Genomic DNA, 20,878 nt, shown 5'->3' with positions numbered 1-20,878 from the left:
TCTTTTATTTAGGATCAAAATTGTGTATTTTAGGCCTGATGGTCAATCATAGCAGTAGCATCCTCAGAAACCAGAGTGGGTTGGTATAGATAATCTCTTAAATTCCATTCCTTTCCAAATGTTATGTGGAACTATGTTGAATCTCAACTTTAAAACAAGGTAGCTATATGACTGTAGACAATTCAACCTCATTTCATTAGATGGTTTTTTCATTTGTAAAATGGGAGTAATACAAAATTTGAGAAAAGTTGTTTCTTTGTTTAACTTTAAAACATTATAGAGGTGAGCTGCTATTGCTATATGTATAACTGATTATTATGCCGTTTTTCTCTGTATGTGTCCTTTGTAATGAATGGCTAAGTTAGATCTTCTTATGTGAAGTTAACACAAGTCCTTTAAGAAGGACTTTGCTCTTTCCTTGTTCACTCTTTCAATTCATTTTGCACTTCCCCTTTGCCCTGCCCTTTGCTTCTTTTGAACTCAACTCAGTTTGGTTTTATAATTTTTTCCAGTCTATGTCTGGGGTGTAAAACTAATTTTGTTGCTCCCCCCCTTTTTTTTTTTGCCTTTTGGAGGGAAATTTGGGTTAAGTAACTTGCCCAAGGTTACACAGCTAGTTTTTTTGTGTGGGTGTTAAGGAACTGAACTTGGCTCCTCCTGACTCCGGGGCTGGCACTTTATAAACTTGCTGCGCCACCTAGCCGTCCTGCTTTCCGTTTTTTAAACTCATTCACTGTCTTTAAATAATTTTGAAGAGAAAAGGTTTTTTTTTTAAATCAAATGCTTTATTAACTTCTAGTTTGCATCATTCATTTCCACAAGATTTTTGAGTTACAAATTTTCTCCCCACTTTTCCCTTGCCCACCACCCCAAAATAGCAATCCCACTGGATATCCCCTCCTCCAATCTGCTCTCTCCCATATCTTCTCCCATCCCTCCTCCAACTTTCCAATAGGACATGGTGGGTCTCTATGCCCCAGTGCCTGTATATCTTATTTCCCAGTTACATGTAATAGTATATATGTATGTGTGTGTGTATATATATAAAATATTTGTTTTTAAAATTTTGAATTCCAAATTCATTCCCTTCCTCTCTTGTTACCCACCCTCACTGGGAAGTTAAGCAATTCAATATAGGTTGTACATGTGTAGCTATGCAAAACATTTCTATAGTAGGTATATTGTAAAAGACTGACTGTATTTCCTACCCTCCTATCCCACCTCCCACTTGTTCTATTCTCTACTTTGATCCTGTCCCTTTTCAAAAGTGGGTCCTTCCAACTTCCCTTTCCCCCAGCTTGTCCTCCCTTCCATCATCCCCCGTCATCCCCTCCTCCCCTACTCTCCTGTAGTATTATTTTCTTCTCATTTCTCTTCCCAATTTTTCTTCCACTTATTTGGTTTTCAAAATCCTTTTAAAGCTCCTCTATGACCTGTAACCAGCTCATATTTTTCTTGGAAGTATTTGGTACTGGAGTTCTGACTTCACTGTCTTCCTCTTGTTCCTGATCCTTTTAGTCCCGAAAATAGGAATGTAAATTTGGGTTGCTCTGTTTGCTTTGCTTCCTTTGCCTGCTCATGTTATCACTCAATTACTTGACTTTTGGGCTTTTTGCCACAGTAGGATTCTGCTACCAGACAGGGGAGCTTCGTCCCAATTGTTGGGGTTTTCTCAGCTGTTGAAAGTATTAGTTGGGTGCCCTCTGTGAAGCCTCCACACGCTGTGGCAACCTGGACACACACCCCAGGACCTCCACCCTAGACAACAATCCAGATCCAAGCAGGTTAAAGCATGAGTCATTACCCCTATAGTCTGCAGGCCAGGAGCCGTAGGTCCCATGTGGCCGTGGCTCCACTGCCGCGGTGCCTTAGTGGCTTCTCCCTCCACGGGATAAAGGCCAACTGCACTTCCATACTACCGGATCCCAAAGTGCACACTGCACTGACCTTTCACTTTGTCCTTAGCATCTATGGATCGACAATTCTGGAAACCACCACAGCTGCTGGTGATCTGAAGTCCCTCCAGCCAGTTGCTGGTCAGGCTGCCCTGGGGCTAAGTCCTCAGGCTCTAGCTGGGCTGGGGCCAGCTCCCAGAGCACTGCACTCACTGCTCCCTGCCGGCCTTCCAGGCTGTCCTCCGTGGGAGGTTAGGTTCTCTGTGTCATTTTGTGGGTTTTGTAGCTCCAAAATTTCTTCAGAGTCACCTTTAACATGAATTGGAGGTGGTGGGAGCCGGAGCCCTGGGGAAGTCCTGTTTCTATTCCACCATCTTGACTCTAAGAAAAGTTTTTTTAACATAGTTTTATGGTGATCATATTTTTTCAGTCTTGTACCTCATTACATGAATCACAATGTTAGGAGCATAGTAATAATAAAATATTGACTTAAGGTTCTAGAAATGGTTCTTTGGATAAAAACGGTTTGTTTTATTTTTGCTGAGCTTTATAAATATTTTTTTGGTAATGCATGTTATTATATTACTTGAGTAAGGAATTTGGTTAGTGTATCCTATTCAAAAGTGAAGAATGCCAACTTAGCTTTTGTGTAGCTTTTATGTTTTCATGTATCAGATTCATTTTAAATGAGACACCTCTACTTGTTAATTGATATATTGCCTGGCAAATCTGCCGGTCATTGCTTATACTTGAATCACAAGTGCTAGATGTGATTTAACAGAAGTCTCAGAAGGTAAAAATCACAGCTACTCAGTGCATGACCACCAGCTTTGAGGTGACAGCTCCATTCAATGTAGCTGGGCCCAGTCCTCAGCTTTTTGTGTCTGAGCTATTCTTTGTTCCATGGCATCAAGAGAAATGATTATTTCTCTCTCATATTAATAGACAATTACTACAACTGGGGAGACCCAGGCTTTTTTTCTTTTGTCCTGTTTCCTTGTCTCATCTCTGTAGGAGCCAGCTAATGGAAGATATGATTAACATTTTTGTAATTCAGGGTATGGCTCCTAGGGAATACAGTTTCTTTGTCTAGATTGCCCAAGACTGCGGCTTGTCTGGGTATTGTAATAATTGTTCTAGAGTGACTAGATGTTACTCAACTCCTCTTTGGAGTGAGCTCACTTTTCTTTGTAAAATCCACCTCTCATTCCTTGTTAACCATTTAGAATTGATTGCCACCCTCCAGAGCACTCCTCTTCCAAAAGACCATACAAACTATGAACCTGCTGCAGAGATTGTCTTTGGTCTAAGAAAGAAATGGCCAAATGACCAGCCTTTTAGTAGGGTACTGACATTATCAATATAATGATTAAATTATCCAGAAATTATTTCTCCAAACCTTTTTAAATTTCACAGCACCATATAGGACACTGCTCCATTCAAGTACTGTTTTAAATAATGTTTCCCATAGGGTTAGAAATCTGGGTTGGGACTTTGTAACTTATCTTCTGCATATGTCTCATGTAGAACACTTTAGGGGGAGGCAGTGGATTAAGAAAGGTATGACAGAATTTATATCTAGGGCAAATTTTTTTAATCTAAAGGGAATGAATGGTATATATCTATGAAAATGTCTTTTGTGGTCCTTGCTCATCTAAAAATGCACCCCTTATTATCATTGTTGCCTGTTTTCTCTCAGTAATGGCATACAGTTATTCTAAGAGCACTGGACTTGGAAACAGAGAGTTTGGTTCAAGTTACAGCTCAGCCACTCTACAGGAACCTAATTTTGTTTTTTGAACAGCTTTAATTGCTAGAAAGTTATTCCTTGCATTAACCTGGAATTTGTCAACGTAACCCTGTGACTTCTTATTGACCCTAGTTCTCCCCTTTGAAATTACCCAGAATAAGTTAACCACATTTTCATTTTTTTTTTTTTTAAAGCAATCAGGGTTAAGTAACTTGCTCAAGGTTACACGGCCAGTTATTATTATTTTTGTGTGGGTGCTGAGTGTTGGAGGCCGGAATCGATCCCAGGTCTCCTGACACTGGGGCCGGCGCTCTTACTCACTGCCCCACCTGGCTGCCCCTACACATTTTCATTTTTAATATATGTATTAAACCTGGAATTTTAAGGTAACATGAACAGTTTTTGGAAGACTTTTAGTAATAACTCAATAGAGGCAAAGTCCTCTGCATTCATTTCTTGGGAGTTAAAAAGTCAGGTTTAGTTTATATGATTTTATAGGTTTTCTTTTAAGTACAGTGGTATAGTTTGAGATTACAGAAAACCCATTTGAAAAGGAACATGTTTTCATTATTACCATTTCCCCTGCAGCATCTTGAAGGCCGCAAAGGCAGGAAGTGTAAGACATAGTCTCTTCAAGGAAATATCTGTGTGTTTGTATGAGTACACATGTATTTATTTGTACATTTGTGCGCACGCGTGTGTGTGTGTGTGTGTGTGTGTGTGTGTTTTTAACATTTTTGTCACTTTCCCAAAAATTCTTTTCTGGACAGTATTGTTTCTGACTGATCAGAGTTCTTAAATCTTTTATATAGTTCTTAAAACTATTTTTCTTCACTGTATTGTTCTTATTGTGTAAGTTGTTACAATTGTTTGGCTCAGTTTATTCTGGATTAGTTCATGTTTCCAAGGATTCTGTAAAATAGCCTTTTTGGACATTTCTTTTTTTTTAAATTTTTTAAAATAAATTTGTTTTCTTTTAGTTTACAGGATTCAGTTCCACAATTCCTTGAGTTTCATATTTTGTCCCCCTCCTTCGCCTCCCCACCATGGTGGCATATAGTCAAGTATAGGATCTGTAAATACTTTCACATTATACATTAGTGAGGTTATAAAGATGGATTCTATCAGGTGGAATGAAAAATGGTAAAGAGTACATAAAACCAAATAAGAGAAGGAAAAAGATCAGGTATTTTGCTTCCACCTGGATATAAACTCAGTTCTCTCTCCATCATGAGTGTTTTGGGATTGACTTATATCACTGCATTGCTGAGAGGAGTCCAGTCTATCAAAGTTGGTCATCACACATATGTTGTGTCTGTAATTGTGTACATATTTCTCCTGGTTCTACTCTTCTCTCTCAGCATCAGTTTGTATAAGCCTCTCCAGGTAGATATAAAGACCATCTGCTCCTTGTTTCTTATAGCACAATAGTATTTCATAACATTCATATGCCACAACTTGTTCAGACATTCCCCAATTGATGGGCACCCTCTTAATTTCCAATTCGTTGCCACCACAGAAAGAACTGCTATAAACATTTTTGTACATATGGGTCTTTCTCCCACTTCCGTGATCTCTTTGGTATATAACCCTAGGAATGGTATTGCTGGATCAAAGGGTATGAAAGTATTTATAGCCCTTTGGGCATACTTCCAGATTGCTCTCCAGAAAGGTTGGATCAGTTCACAACTCCACCAGCAATGCATTAATGTTCCAATTTGCCCACATCCTCTCCAGCATTTATTGTTTTCCTGTTTTGTCATCTTAGCCAATCTGACTGGTGAGATGTGGTACCTCAGAGTTGTTTTGATTTGCATTTCTCTAATCAATAGTGAATTAGAGCATTTTTTCATGTGCTTATAGATATCTTTAATTTCTTTCTTTGAAAACTACCTGTTCATATCCTTTGACCATTTATCAATTGGGGACATTTCTTACAATGCAGTGATACTCTGTTATATTTGAATGCACAGTCTGCTCTGCCATTCCTCCATTGATAGATCCCTCTTACTTTCCCTTTCTTTTCTTTTCTCTCATTCCTTCCCCTTTCCTCCTCTTTACCCTTGATCCTTCCTTTAGACTTTTTTTTTTTTCAACTATTCCCACCCTGGTATTATCCTCACTCTTAATCCTCCATTTCTGTATCCATGCCTCTATTACAGTTGAATTTCATGTATATCTTCACCAAATTTTGTATGTATGTTCAATCTTCCTTTCTCTGGTTCATCTGATGTCCATACCTTTCTCCATGATTCTGTGCTTTTCTTCTCAGGGACTGCAATTATTAGAAAGAGCAAGTTTCTGTTCTTCCTCCTTTCTACATGAGTATATTAGTTTTTGTGAAGTTTCAGGGTAGACAGAATCACTTTAATTTATTATTTTATTTAGTCATCATTATTCATTCTCAATTGATTTTCATTTTTTGCTGATCTGGATATGAGTGCTGAACTTTCTGCTTAGGTTTGGGCAGACATTTTGGCTGAAAATCAACACCATTAATTTAAAATAGGTTTGGAAAACAAGAATAATCATAGCATTTACTCAATAGAAGACAAATGCATATATAAACAGATTTCACAGTTACTCAGTGAAAGACAAAAACAATGATAATTTTTAAAAATCACAGTTCACCTATCATCATGGATCATACTTTGCCACCAATGAGTACAATTTCAATGAGTGAGAATTCAGGTGACAGTCTTAAAAGCCTAGCAGGGATGCTGCCCAGGACAACTCATAACTCTGGACTGTAGGCTTTGATAGTTTTAGTCCCTTGAGTAGTAATTTGTGCCACAGGAAGCTATTTCTCTCCTTTTGTTCTTCTCCTGTGACTCTCCTTTCTACTGTTGGATGAAGTCCCTCTTCTTCTGTTCTTGATCAAACAATGACAATTCTTCACTGACAACCAACATCAATGTACCACGTGGCAAACGTGTTAGCACTCCCGAGAGCAAACCTTGGTTAGAGAACTGCCAAGGTCCCCGGTTCTGCAAACAGCTAGTGACAGTGCTCCACCCCTCTTCTCCCTGCAATGCTCAACCAAGAGAAAAGGAGACATTTCTCTGTCTTAAACCAGAGCGGGCAGAAGAATGCAGTAAAGAGCCCAGATGTCTCTACTTACTCTCAGCTGGGGATGTCACTAGAAAGCATTGTCCCAAGAGCTCTGGAGATAGCAGGAAGATGCAGTTGTGGGCCAGGGCACTTCCAGAAGTTGCTACAGGTTTTTTCTACCCCATCAGCAAAGAAGTGCTCCTTTTCCTATCAGCAAGGTACTGGAAATGTATCCAAAGAGGTTGACCCAGCTGCATGCCTTTGCCATTCCCATTTCATCTAGGCTGCATAAACAGTTGATAGTCAGCAGACAGGATCTGAGACTCAAAACTCATAGCTTTTGAAGATAGTGGCATCTTTTTTTCCACAGGACTTTTTTTCAGATTGGTGGAAGCAGTAGACAGGGTGAGACTGAAGATTACAGAGGTAAAGATTAAAAGATTAGAGAGTTAAAATTGTAAGGGATAATCAAGGGTACATTTGGAAGGCTTTGCCTAGTAAGCACAAAGTCTACTTCCTCATATACAGAAACAGAATTGGGGATGTCGAGGATTTATGATATTTTGACATGTAATGGACCGTGAGTTCTCTGTTGAATGACTTCTATTTTTTTAGTTAAACATAATGCAAACCTGCAGTTGTTAATGGAGACAGCAGTGAAGATTTCAATAGAGAATAAGAAGTTTGGAATAGTACTTGTGGGGAATGGGATAGAGGATCAATTATGAGGTGTTAAAAAGTTGCCTTGCTTCAGTGAGAGCCCAGTTCAAGTTAGGTAATATAAATTTATAATGGACCCAGTTAGCCTGGGTATGTGACTTTCTTCAGCTCCTCTATCCTCAGGGTATTGTCACAAAAAAATGGGATATCTACTTTTATTTACACACACACACATACACACACACACACACACCAGCATTGTATGTATTTGTTAAGAACTGAATTGATTTAAATTGCCTGTAGTTGACGAATTGATGATTAAACAGTGCTATATTAATAGAAAAGAATACTTTAGTGCCATTACAATGATAGATATGAGGAAATGTAAAATTAAATTTTTTCTAATAAGTTATTTATTTTTAGTTTTCAGCTTTCACTTCCTTAAGATTTGGTTTTTTTAAATTTTCTCCCCCTTCTCTTTCTCTCCCCTCCCCAAGATGGTGTACAATGTGATATAGGCTTTACATCTATATTCATTTTAAACATATTTCATATTAGTTATGAATTAGAAACAATAGGTGGATGCATGAGAAAGAAGAAACAAAACAAAAGAACAAAAGAAAAAGAGAGCACACAGTATGCTTCCATCTGCATTCAGACTCCAAAGTTCTTTCTTTGGATATGGATAGCATTTTCCATCATGAGTCTTTTGGTGCTGTCTTAGATCCTTGCATTGCTGAGAAGAGCTGAGTCTGTCAAAGTCAGTCATCACACAATGGGGCTGTTACTATCTATAATGTTCTCTTGCTTCTGCTCATTTCACTCAGTATTTGTTCACATAAGTCTTTCCAGGTTTTTCTGAAATCTACCTGCTCATCATTTCTTAAGCACAGTAGTATTCCATTACATTCATACACCATGACATACTCAGCCATTCTCCAACTGATGGGTATCTCCTCAATTTCCAATTCTTAGATACCATAAAAAGAACTGCTATAAATATTTTTTGTACATGTGGGTCCTTTTCCCATTTTTATGTGATCTTTGGGAAAGATATCTATATACCTGTATCTTTGGGATATAGCCCTAGAAGGGTTATTACTGGGTTAAAGGGTATGCATAGTTTTATAGCCCTTTGGGCATAGTTCCCCATTGCTCTTCTATTTACAACTCCACCAGAGATGCATTAGTGTTCCAGTTTTCCCACATCTTCTCCAGCATTTATTATTTTTCTGTTTTGCCATGTTATTTTGACTAACATTTCGCCAATCAGTAGTGATTTAGAGCATTTTTTCACATGACTATAGATAGCTTTAATTTCTTCCTCTGAAAACCTTTATGAAATACATTATACCTAAAATGAGTTTCTTTGTACAAATTATAGTCATTTTATGTTTAATTCGTTTCATTATTGTTTGTAGTTAGGGAGAGACTAAGTTATTTTAAAAATTAATTGGGCTACTGTATAATCAAGAAAAAAATTCTTCCATGTGTATTGATTTTTACTTGATGTTGAAATAATCAAGTTTAGTGCTAATACACATTTTTATGGTAAATAGTTTGAATTGTGTCATTGAAACATAAACTTTAACAAAAAACCTCTTAGATTAAACTTTACAATGTAATCTTTATGCATGTATATCATTGAGTGAATAATTTGTTTTAGATTTGAATGGATTAGGTTGTGTCTGGTCCATCATATTCTGTTTTATCAATTGATGTCTGATAAGAATTAATTTCTGATTCACATTAATTTTCTTTTGTGAGTCAGAGCAAATTAAGGAAGTATTATTTGGTTAATGTTCTCTAAAGTTAATGTACATTTAAAAACCGTTCCTTTTAATTTTTTCTGTTTCCCTTTCTGAATTGTAGTAACTTCAGCCTTGTGGGTACAGTGACTTTTTTGGGAGGGAGTTGATAGGGAACCAATTCATTGCTCTTATTGAGTTAACAGTAACAAGCAAGTAGTTGGTAGAAAATGATAGCCATTTTGGTAACACACACATATCCAAAGTTCTTTCTCTAGATGTGAATAGCCTTTCCTATCATGAGTCTTTTTGAGTTGACTTATTACCTTGCATTGCCAGTCTATCAAAATCAGTCATCACAGATACAATGTCTGTAATTGTGTACAATGTTCTCCTTGTTCTGGTCTCCTCACTCAGTGTCAGTTTAATTATATGTTTCTCCAGGTTATTATGAAGCTTGTCTGCTCCTCATTTCTTACAGCATAATAGTATTCCATTACATTCATATACCACAACTTGTTTAGTACATTCCTCAATTGATGGGCATCCCCTTGATTTCAAATTCTTTGTAACCACCAAAAGGGCAGCTATAAACATTTTTGTACATACAGGTCCTCCTCCTACTTGTAAGATCTCTTTGGGATACAACCCTAAAAGTGGTATTACTGGGTCAAAGAGTATGCACATTTTTATAGCCCTTTGGGTATAGTTCCAAATTGCTCTCCAGAATGGTTGGATCAGTTCCCAACTACACCAACAGTGCATTAGTGTTCCAGTTTTCCCACATCTTCTCCAGCATTTATAATTTTCCTGTTTTGTCATTTTTTTAAAAGCAGTTGGGATTAAGTAACTTGCTCAAGGTTATATGGCCTGTTATTTCTGGGTGTGGTGCTAATTATCTGAGCCCGGATTCGATCCCAGGTCATCCCGACTCTGGGGCTGGTGCTCTTACTCACTGTACCACCTGGCCGCCCCTAAGCAATTGGGGTTAAGTAACTTGCTCAAGGTTACACGGCCAGGTGTTTCTGTGTGGGTGCTAAGTGTCTGAGCCCAGATTTGATCCCCAGGTCATCCCGACTCTGGAACTGGTGCTTTTACTTGCTGTGCTACCTGGCCGCCCCCTGTTTTGTCATCTTAGCCAGTCTGACAAGTGAGATGTGGTACTTCAGAGTTGTTTTGATTTGCATTTTTCTAATCAGTAGTGATTTGTAGCATTTTTTCATATGATTATAGATATCATTAATTTCCTCTTCTGAAAACTGCCTGTTCATGTCCTTTGATCACTTATCATTTGGAGAATGACTTGTATTCTTATAAGAATGTATTCTGTTCTCTGTATGTTTTAGAAAAGAGGCCTTTATTAGGGACACTGGTTGTAAAAATTCTTTTTTTTATCGCCTTTTTTTTTTTGGAGGGCAGTTGGGGTTGTTTGCCCAAAGTCACATGGCTAGTAAAGTGTTAAGTGTCTGAGGCCAGATTTGAACTCAGGTTCTTCTGACTCCAGGGCCTGTGCTCTATTCACTGTGCCACCTGGCTGCCCCAGGTTGTAAAAATTCTTTCTCAATTTTCTGCTTCCCTTCTAATCTTGGTTACATTGACTTTGTACAAAAACTTTTCAATTTAATTTAAAAAAATTATCCATTTTGCATTTCATAAAGTTCTCTATCTCTTGTTTGTTCTTAAATTCTTCCCTTTTCTATAATTCTGACAGGCAGACTATTCCTTGCTCTCCTGGATTGCTTACAGTATCAATCTTTATATCTAAATCCTGCACCCATCTTTTTTTTTTTTAAAGCAATCGGGGTTAAGTAACTTGCTCAAGGTTACACAGCCAGTTATTTCTGGGTGTGATGCTGAGTATCTGAGCCTAGATTTTGATCCAGGTCATCCTGACACTAGAGCCGGTGCTCTTACTTGCTGAGCCACCTGGCCGCCCCTAAGCAATTGGGGTTAAGTAACTTGCTCAAGGTTACTTGGCCAGGTGTTTCTGGGTGAGTGCTGAGTGTCTGAGCCTGGGATTCGATCTCCAGGTCTTCTCAACACTGGAGCCAGTGCTCTTACTCCCTGTGCTACCTGGCCGACCCAGCCTGCACCCATCTTGACTTTATTTTGGTATGTGGTATAAGATATTGGTCCCTGCCCAGTTTCTGCCATACTATTTTCCAGTTTCTAGCAGTGTCTTTAACATCAAGAACAGCAGAAACTGGAATTTGACATCCCCTAAAGCCAAGTCTATGGGAAGGAGTTCCTAGTAAGTAGTTTTTCAATTTTAGTTTAAGCAATAGTCATAATAATAGTTAATTTAGATTTTTAAAATGTATGATCATTGAATATAGGGAATAAGTAAAGATCACTTCAGTGAAACTCTGGAATTTTCAATAATTTTTTTATTCTACTTCTGCTTTAGAGTTTTGCTTCTTCTTTAGAGTTTCACCTTGATCTTATCACATTTTGTTTCTTTTAAGAGGAATTTCCAAATGACTGTGAAAGAAGTGCATATATATATATATATATATATTTTTAGATTTTTCGAGGGGGGCAGTTAGGGCAATTCGGGTTAAGTGACTTCCCCAAGGTCACAGGGCTAGTAAGTGTTAAGTATCTGAGGTCGGATTTGAACTCAGGTTGTCCTGACTCCAGGGCCAGTGCTCCATTCACTGTGCCACCTAGCTGCCCCAGTACATACATTTTTAACACCGCTTGGTAACATTATAAAACAGCTACCATTTAGGAACAGCTTAAGAAAGTAGTAGAATAATTGTATCTCAGAATAATAGAATTTTACATGAGGAATGAAATCTTCGTGACCAGCTATTTCAACCCCCTGATTTTAGAGATGTGGTAATTGACATGGAAAAATCATATGATTTAGCCAAGGTTAGCCAGGCTGTCAATTCTAGATCTCCTTACACTCACCCCAACTTGTATCGATCTTTCTGCTTCAAGAGGTTGTTACTGGGAAAGTGCTTTGAAATCAGTTAAGTACTTTTATTAATGTGAGCTGTGATTATGATTTTGTTTTGGAATGTTCTAGACATCCGTTCACGCTACATTCGTATGTTCATTTGACCAATTCTGCTGGCATTTGAATACAATAGGAATGCAATTGTATATAGATAATTTATGATTATTTTAGGATATGTGTGATAAATAATTTGGGGCTCTCTATAGATTATAAGCTCCCTGAGGACAAGAATTGTCCTTTTTTTTTTTTAATGTGTAGCTTGTGTTTAGTTAGCATAGTGCTTGGCACATAGTTGACACTTAATAAATGCTTATTGACTGATATAATAGTTTCTAATAACCTGACAATTATTTCATCACTTTCAAATATCATTTGAAGGCTTGTGGTTACTGTTACATCTTGTTAAGTGGCACTCTTTATCTTATTGCTCTAACACCTACCAGAGGGATGAATAAAAGAGGTGAAATGTTAGGTTAGTTTTTAATTTTAAAAATGCTTATTATTCACCATTAGGCCTAATTGTCCAGACCAGTGCTTCAGGTTCAGAATTGGACCATAGTGCAGCATGGATAGACGATGAAGTAGCCTAAAAAACTTTGCTTATGATCAAGGAGCAAAAAGAGATATTTTTACAATTATACAAAATATGTGCTTCTCCACTTTACTTCCATATTCACAATGACAACAACTTTTTACCTGAAAGATGTGCTTCAATTCAGTGGGAATAAATACCTCCAGTACCTTAGGTAACCATGGGCTGGATTGTTCATGCCCAACTAACCAGGAAACCATGCCAATGATTCAAGATGTCATCTTTCAGTTCAAGCAAATTCCATGGCTCGCATCCATGCTCCTTATAGGGAAAGAATCCTTATTTAATTTAATAATATTAATTAATTAATAATAATAAATTAATAATATTATTTAATCCTTTGGGGATTAAAGTGTGTTCTTTATTGTTTCTCAGCATTCAGTTTAGAAGATTTTGTATTGGTTCTTTTCTTTTATATTGCAGCCATGGTAGATATTGTTTTTGTGGCTCTCCTTTTCTCTCTTTGCTTCAGTTCATGTGTATCTTTCAGTACTTCCAAGTGTTTTAATACAATTTCTTATACCACAGTTCTGTTAATTTACCACACTCAGGTTGGCTATTCTCCAACCGATGGGCATATACTTTGTTCCCATTATTTGCTACCTCGAATCATTTGGCTCTGGTATTTTGGATGAGTTTAATCAATATAAGACATTAGTAAGATGTGCCTACTGCAGGAACAGTTTTAACATACATTAATAGTATAATTAGTGTATAGTAGAGAGACAATTCACACATTTTTCTGCTACATCTATAATACTGTGTTTAGTTCTTGGCAAAAACAAATTTTAAGAATTAAATTTTTCTGGTCATGATGAGACACTCCTGTAATCTTTGCTATTGGGTAATCAGAGACTGGTTGATCATTTAAGCTGGAAAGTTCCCAGTTCCTTTAGGGCAAAAGTGGTTGATACCAATCTGTTATGTGAGCCTCTGACATTGATGAGACTTCCTAGTGAGGGTCTGTTACCAAAGTGAGAAATTGAGCACGTCAAAGCTTTTATGCTGGTGATCAGTTGGATCAGGCCTGTGAGTGGGTGTTACGGTTCCATCCTTGGTGAGATAGGGAGAAGTAGATTTAGAAGAAAACAAAATGAAGAAAAATTAATTTTTATTGCTGTCTTTTGTTTTTGTCACCTTCAGTTTCAAATATATCTTTCTCCTTTCCTCTATAGTGAGTCATCCCTTATAACCCCCCTTCCTTACCCACAAAAAAATTAAAAACAGGAAAAAAACAGTTATACAAAACAACCAACATATTAAGTGAGGCTAATCATAATATAATTTTTCCATTCATCTAGTAGCCCCACCTCTGTAGTGAAGGAGGAGGGAAATGCATTTTTAAATCTATTTGGATATAATTGTAGCCATTTTAGTTTTTAATTTTTAATTTTTTTTATTGCTAACTTATCAATATCAGTGTATAGAAGTTGTATGAGAAACTGAAATGTTGGTTATTTTTGCTTTCTTAAGAAGCATATATATTAAAAATAATGTTTGTATTTAGTGTTAATATTTTTGTTTTCCTTTCCATGTTCTGTTTATATCACTTTCCTCTGCTTTAATTTTTTTTTATTATAGTAATGTGCCCCAACTTGTTTAGCCATTCCAAAATGGGTGGGTACCAATATTTTGATTTATGTGAGACTTTTCTTTTTCACTCTGAGCTCCTTCAGTTATTTGTTTAGTCTTGGGGAGGAGGGGTCTCAAAAAGGATGTACATATTAGTCACTTTCTTTATATAATTCTAAATTAGTTTCCAGAAAAGTTGAACCAGTGTTTAGTTTCTTCATCAGTGTTTTTTTTTAGGCATTGGATTTTTAAGGACATGACAAGTTTTATAATCTTGTAAAAATGGTGATGATAATGACATTGTCTAAAAAGAATATATTCTTTGAGGAACATTAAGAAACTAAGGATAAAGAAGATTTATGGGGGACATAATGATTGTCATCACGTATTTGAAGGGCAGTTATATGACGATAGAGTGAGTTAATATTGTTCATGGCAAGAGTAGGAACAGTAGATAAAGTTTAAAGGGATACTGATCTAGGTCTGTAGTCTAGGTCTGACTTCTGTAAACAAAGAGTTACCTAAAAATGAGTAGGTTCCCTTGTAATGTACTGAAAATATTGAAGCAGAAAATATTCTTTCAGAAGAGGCATTGATTTATACTTCTTCTATCCTGTGTTTCAGGGAGTACAATTATTTGAGTAAAGTTTAGTTTACACTTTAACTTCTTAACCATTTGTTTTCCTAATTCATCAGAAATTTTCCTTTATTTTAGTTCTTGATTCTTTGCTTCTAAGTATTCATGGTGTTGTAGAAAAATTATGTTTTACTACAAGTATCGGCTTTATATAATTTTCCATTGATTTTCTTGATGTTAGTTTTCCATTTATAGATGAAGTTTACAAGTTACTATCCAACTTTCCCATAAATATTACTTTAACACAATATTAAAAACGATTAATGTCATTTTCCTTTCATGTTCTCAAATTGTTTAGGCTAAATTGCCTCTGAAGGCTATAGAGTTACATTTTTTCCCCTATAATCACAATGACTTTAGAAAATGGAATCCTTTAAATATCTCAGTAAGATGCTACATAATTCCAAGGTATTGTAACTAAGATAAAGTATATACTGCACAGATTTTAAATATTCTCTTTATTATTACTAAAAGGAGCACATTTGCTCCCAGTATTCAATGTAATATGATATAGTGGAATATTAGGTGGTTGACTTAATTTTTTTCTTTTATTTTCATTCTGGCCTTAAGAAGCACTAAGATGAGTAACTCTCTATACTCAATAGAACAGGAAAAAAAAAAGAATTTTGCATGAAAATATGAATCTCTTTTCTATAATGTCCTTTTCGTTGAAACTATATAACTTCAGGATGCAACTTTCTCAGGTGTCTTTCTTGTCTGTAGTTCTGTATTTTCTCTTTTAAAAAGTTATTTTATTGATGATCTTCTCTCCCTCCCCCCCGCCCTTTCTTTCTTCCTGTTCCCTGCATACTATATACGCTTCATTTTGCAGCTCTCTGCCTTTATATTTTATGTCTTCCACACAGAGTGCTTTCCCTCCTCACTTCCCCTTCTTGAATGTCCTGGTTTCATTTAAGATTCATCTCCTACCTTCTGTCAGAGGTCTTTCTTTGTCCTTTTGAGCAATCAATCCATCAATCAGTCAACAACCAAGAAGCACCATTTAAGTGCTTGCTATTTGCCAGACACTGTGCTAAGTGCTGGGTATCCACATCCAAAAAAGAATCACTGTACTAGATCTTATATATATATATATATATATATCCCACATCCCTGTACGAGAGCTTATATACAGTCTAATACAGGAAAACAAAGAACATCAAGCTGAAAAGGAGGGCAAATGGTATAGGAGAAAGGCATGTTTTGAGCTGAGTTCCCTTGCTAAAGGGAGGTTTTGTGGTTTATAACTCCACACTCTGATTTGAGGGATAGAGGGTAATGATGAGTTGGAGTACCAAGGCTAATGTAATCTTTCAGAATGATGAAGTGTTCCCAATAATATTCTTCCTGGGGGCATGGTGGAAAAGTCAGAAAAATCTCAAAGCCATGGAGCTGTCAGATTACCATGAGATTACTTTACATTGTTAAATTATATATCTTTTATGTGCATAGTTATTTGCATAGTCTCCCCATTAGAATATCAACCACTTGTGATCTTGGGCTGTGTTTTTGTCTTTCTTTGTGTCCCTGGCTCTTAGCACAGTGCCCAAGGGATAACAGTGCCACATAACACAGTAGGTCCTCAGTAAATGCTTATTAAGTCATCACGTTTTTCAAGATTCCAGTCATATAACACTTCTTTATTATTCGATTTGTTACATTAATCATCTTTAACACTCATTCTAGAACATAAAATATGTTGACTTTCTTAAATTATCAACCAATTAAGTCATAAGGAAATAATTGTTTAAGTATCCTGATAAGTAAGACCCCATGGGAGTTAAGAGGATGATACAGTTATCTTTTTTATATACTCTTCACCCTTGTCCATAATTTCACAAAATGGAAATATAAAAACTATTTAACATATTGTTTAACGTGTATTTTTACAAATATAGGCACATTTGTACTCTAGTTTATTGTCATTTAGTTTGATTTTAGGATTAATTCTGAGCATTACTGAACAGTAATGATTCCCAGCATAGCAATAGTAAATTACTTATACAAAATAATATGTCTTAGAACCATCCAAATAGCTGAAGTTCATATTCATCAAGAAAGAAAATGTTTCAAATTACTTGTTTTATGTGGCCCCAAAACTAAATATGTCATGTCATTGTAGTATCTGTGTCACCTCTTAAAGTTTGAATAGCTATCATCCTATTTTAGAAACCTAGGTTTGTTTGAAGGACATGATTTTAAAAAGAAATTTTATATTTTCCATTTTAATTTTTTTAATGTACCATGTTAATCCTTAAACAAAATAAAAAAAAAAAACTTTTCCATTCTCTTTTCCATTGTCATTCCTTCTATCTTTGGTAATAGTACCACATGATACATTTTACAAAACAGGGGAAAGGCCAGCTACTTAAAAAAAAAATTAGTTTGCCAACAGCTTTCTAAACTCTCCTAACATACCTAAAAGGGGGATTTGCTAATAAAATGTTCAAAAATATTATAAAGAAATTTCTCTAGTAGTAGGATAATATTTCCTAAGGCTTTTAAACCACTGAGCTTTTTCTTATGCTTCCTTCTTCCTTTTTTCTTAATGCTTATGATGAATTGATAGTGTTATGATATAAAATCATCCCTCACTCAAAAGACATTTTTAGGTCTTAATGGTCATAGAAATGTTTTTTCTTTGCCCACTGCTATGAGTGAATTTGCTTGCATCACTGATCTTTGCTCAGAGTTGTTTAGTGTTTATTCTCTGCTGGAATAGGCATGAAAATGTTTCATGGAGCAGAGAGTTTGAGAAGAATTTTTGGGGTTATTTAGACCATTTACTTTTTATTTTGCTCTGAAAATGCTTGAGCTAAGATTATTCTGGACTGTCCATTTCAAGCTTTTTATTCCGTGTGTATTATTGCAGGATTATATAGTTTCAGAGTTGAAAGAGGCCATTTAGAGGTCATCTAATACCACCCTTTAATTTTACAGATGAAGACACAGATTTATGGAATACTTTTTGCCTTTGACATTTAAAATGTTTGCTTTTAAGAATAGTTTATTGCTTCAAAACCAAACATTTGTTTATTACTTCCTGTGTGTAGACTTCTTTGATAGGATCTTGGATTTGAGACAAGGGTATCCAGATAAAACCTGTACCCAACTCTAATGGAACCTATAGTATTAGAAGGGGGATTAAGAACCAAACAAGATAGCTAGTAGTATACAGTATTTTGCCAGTAAGTACACCAGATTGATGTAATGTGTATGTCATTCCCTCCCCAAGCCAAATTCAATGAGAGTAAGGTTGACCCATTCTCTTTTGCCTTCCTGTTCTTCCCCTCCATTGTAACCATTTTCCCTTACCTCTTCTATATGAGATAGTTTACTGCAATCTGTCTCCAGATTGATGTAAGACAAAATGTGAGTAGATATAATCACTAGTAAGGATTGAGGATGCCTCTGTAGAAGGGGTGGTATTTGAGAGTAGCATTAATACATGTATGGGAATTAATCAGATGGGCATATATAACTTCAGGAATTGGGATCAGCATATACAAGGCATGGAGACAGAATAGTGCAGAGTGGATTCCAGTACAGATAACAGTCCTGTGCAGTTTTAGTGAATGGAAAGGAGTTATATGAGATAATGTGGTATGTTTTAGAGGTAGATAAATTCTGATATCCCTTCTACTCTGAGATTCTTTGATTCTGTGATTTTTTTTAAAGGTGTTTGACAGCAGATTGTGGAGAATCTTTGCAGAGGGAGGAATTTTACTTTTTGGACAGTAGTAGAGTATTGAAGATTTTTGACCAGATCGTCCATGACCAGATTGATACATAAGCAAGATCACTCTCTTACAGTTATGTAAAAAGTGAATTAGAGAGGGAAGAAATGATATGTGGAAGATTTTGTTAGAAGACTGTTGTAGTAGTCCAGGCAGATAAAAAGAAGGAATATTCTTGAATGGTAGAAGTTGTGTGTATGGTTTGTCCTTTGTTCTTGAAGAGGACCATGGCATCAGGAGAATGATGCCATGGCTTGCAAGTGAATTGGATTTAAGTGAGGGGAGGGATCTGCAAAGTCACCAGCCTCACTTTCTCCTCCAGAACCATCTGGGTCCAGTGGCCAGATATGGATCAGCACAACTGAAGATGGTCCAGCAATGACAGAAGTAAATGCAGAGGGAAGGTGATATAAGATTTCTCATTGTTTTTAACTACGAAATAGTTTTGGCGATGTTTGCCACTTCATACCCATATAAGGTGCTCCCTTTCTTCCTGTTTTGACCTGATTTTGGTATTTCTATTTCTTTTTTTGATGAATTTTTATTTTTATTTCATCATGTAAAAAATTTTTTGACACTCATTTTAAAAAATTTTGAGTTCCAAATTCCCTCCTTCCCTTGCACCCATTGAGAAGGCAAGCATTATGATATTGATTATACATGTGAAGTCATGCAAAACATATTTCTGTGTTAGCCACGTTGCTGAAAGAAGGACAAAAAAATAAAGTTAATAAAAGTATACTTCAGTCTCTCCTTAGATGGACAGCATTTTTCATCATAGGTTTCTTTGGAATTGTGGCAGATCATTATCTTGATCAGAGTAGCCAAGTCTCCACAGTTGATTATTATTGCAGTATTGCTATTACCATGTACAATGTTTTCCTTTTTCTGCTTACTTCACTTTCCATCAATTCATGTAAGTCTTCCTAGGTTTCTCTAAAACCACAGTTGTTATTTCTTATAGCATAGTAATATTCCATCACAATTATAGACTACAGTTTGTTCAGCCATTACATAAATGGTGAGTATCTCCTCAATGTCCAGTTCTTTACCATGACAACAAGAGCTGCTATGGCTGTATCTTTGTGATTACAGTTATACATACATTCCTTTTTTTTTTTTTTAACTTAGTAAAGTATTTGATGAAAACTTCGCGGAAAATTAGAAGGCAGTCTGACAGAAATTAGGTTTACACCAACATCTTATTCCATACTTATTATTTTTTTATACATCCATTTTTTTAAATGGATGTGACTTATATTAAAGATTATGCCATAAAAATTAGAAGTGAAGCAGATAATATGTTTTTCACAATAGAGGGCAAGAGATGTACCTCTGTCTCTTTCTATGTCTTTCTCTGTTTTTTTCCTATTTTAAGGAAAAAATGTTTGCATTTTAATGTTTGCATTGATATATTTGATTGTCACCATAGTTCCTCCATGTTCCTCTTCTTCCCTTCCCCTAGATACATTCCATATCATGAACAGTATTTAAATCTAAAAAGAAAAAAAAGGAGGAAAAAAATAATCACAACTGATCAATACATTGAAAAAGTCTGAATATATGTGCAGAGTGCAACATGCATGGGACCTTCCACTTCTTCAAAGGGGTGGGAATTGAGTGTCTTCTCATATTTCTTTTTTTAAGACATGCTCGTGCTTCATAATTTTACATTTACTTTTTATTTATTTTTGTTCTTTCCTTTTACATTGTTGTAATTATTATATGTATTATTTTCTTGGTTTCCTTTACTCCATTCTGTATAAGTTCATGTAGATTTTTCCATGCTTCTCTGTATCCATCACATGTCATTTCTTATAACTCAGCAATATTTCATTATATTTATGTACTATGATTTGTTTAACTGCTCCCCAATTGATGAATATCTACATTATTTCCAATTCTTAGCTATCAAAATATGCTTCTATGATATTTTAATGTATATAGGTTCTTTTTTCTTTTTTGTAGTCTCCTTGAAGTATAAGTCTAACAATGGAATCCTGTGTCAAAATGTGTGAGCTTTTTTGTGCTTTCATCTGAATAATTCCAAATTGCTTTCTCCTAATGGTTAACTGATTCAGAGTCCCATCTGAGCAAGAGTATACTAGTGTGTCTATCTTTGCTCAGTCCTTCCAACATTAACTGTTTCTGTCTCTTATCATCATTGCCAATTTGCGGAGATAAAATCTCAGGGTTGTTTTTATCAATGTTTTCGGTATTATTAGTGCTTTTTTGTTAATAGTTAGAAATTCTTCTGAGAAGTATGTTCAC

At 35.9% G+C, this 20,878-nt stretch overlaps 1 protein-coding gene across 8 annotated transcripts in view; it reads left to right on the top strand.

Moving 5' to 3' along the window:
- KDM4C (lysine demethylase 4C) overlaps positions 1 to 20,878 on the top strand; it is a 463,317-nt gene that overhangs the window by 186,921 nt on the left and 255,518 nt on the right. Inside the window, exon 10 of one of the 8 annotated variants that reach the window (XM_069090758.1) lies at positions 18,930 to 19,011. The exons of the other annotated variants lie outside the window; for them this stretch is intronic. Coding sequence (XP_068946859.1) covers positions 18,930 to 18,989 — 60 coding nt within the window. The 3' untranslated portion in view covers positions 18,990 to 19,011. The remainder of the gene's footprint in view (positions 1 to 18,929; positions 19,012 to 20,878) is intronic. 8 annotated transcript variants of the gene reach the window in all.

The sequence above is a fragment of the Petaurus breviceps genome, unplaced genomic scaffold (assembly GCF_028583685.1).
Source record: "Petaurus breviceps papuanus isolate PSGF00001 unplaced genomic scaffold, PetGlider_PUasm1.0 187, whole genome shotgun sequence".
Lineage (NCBI taxonomy): Eukaryota > Metazoa > Chordata > Mammalia > Diprotodontia > Petauridae > Petaurus > Petaurus breviceps.
Note: the sequence above shows the minus strand (reverse complement) of the source record. Positions and strands in the feature narration are given on the sequence as shown.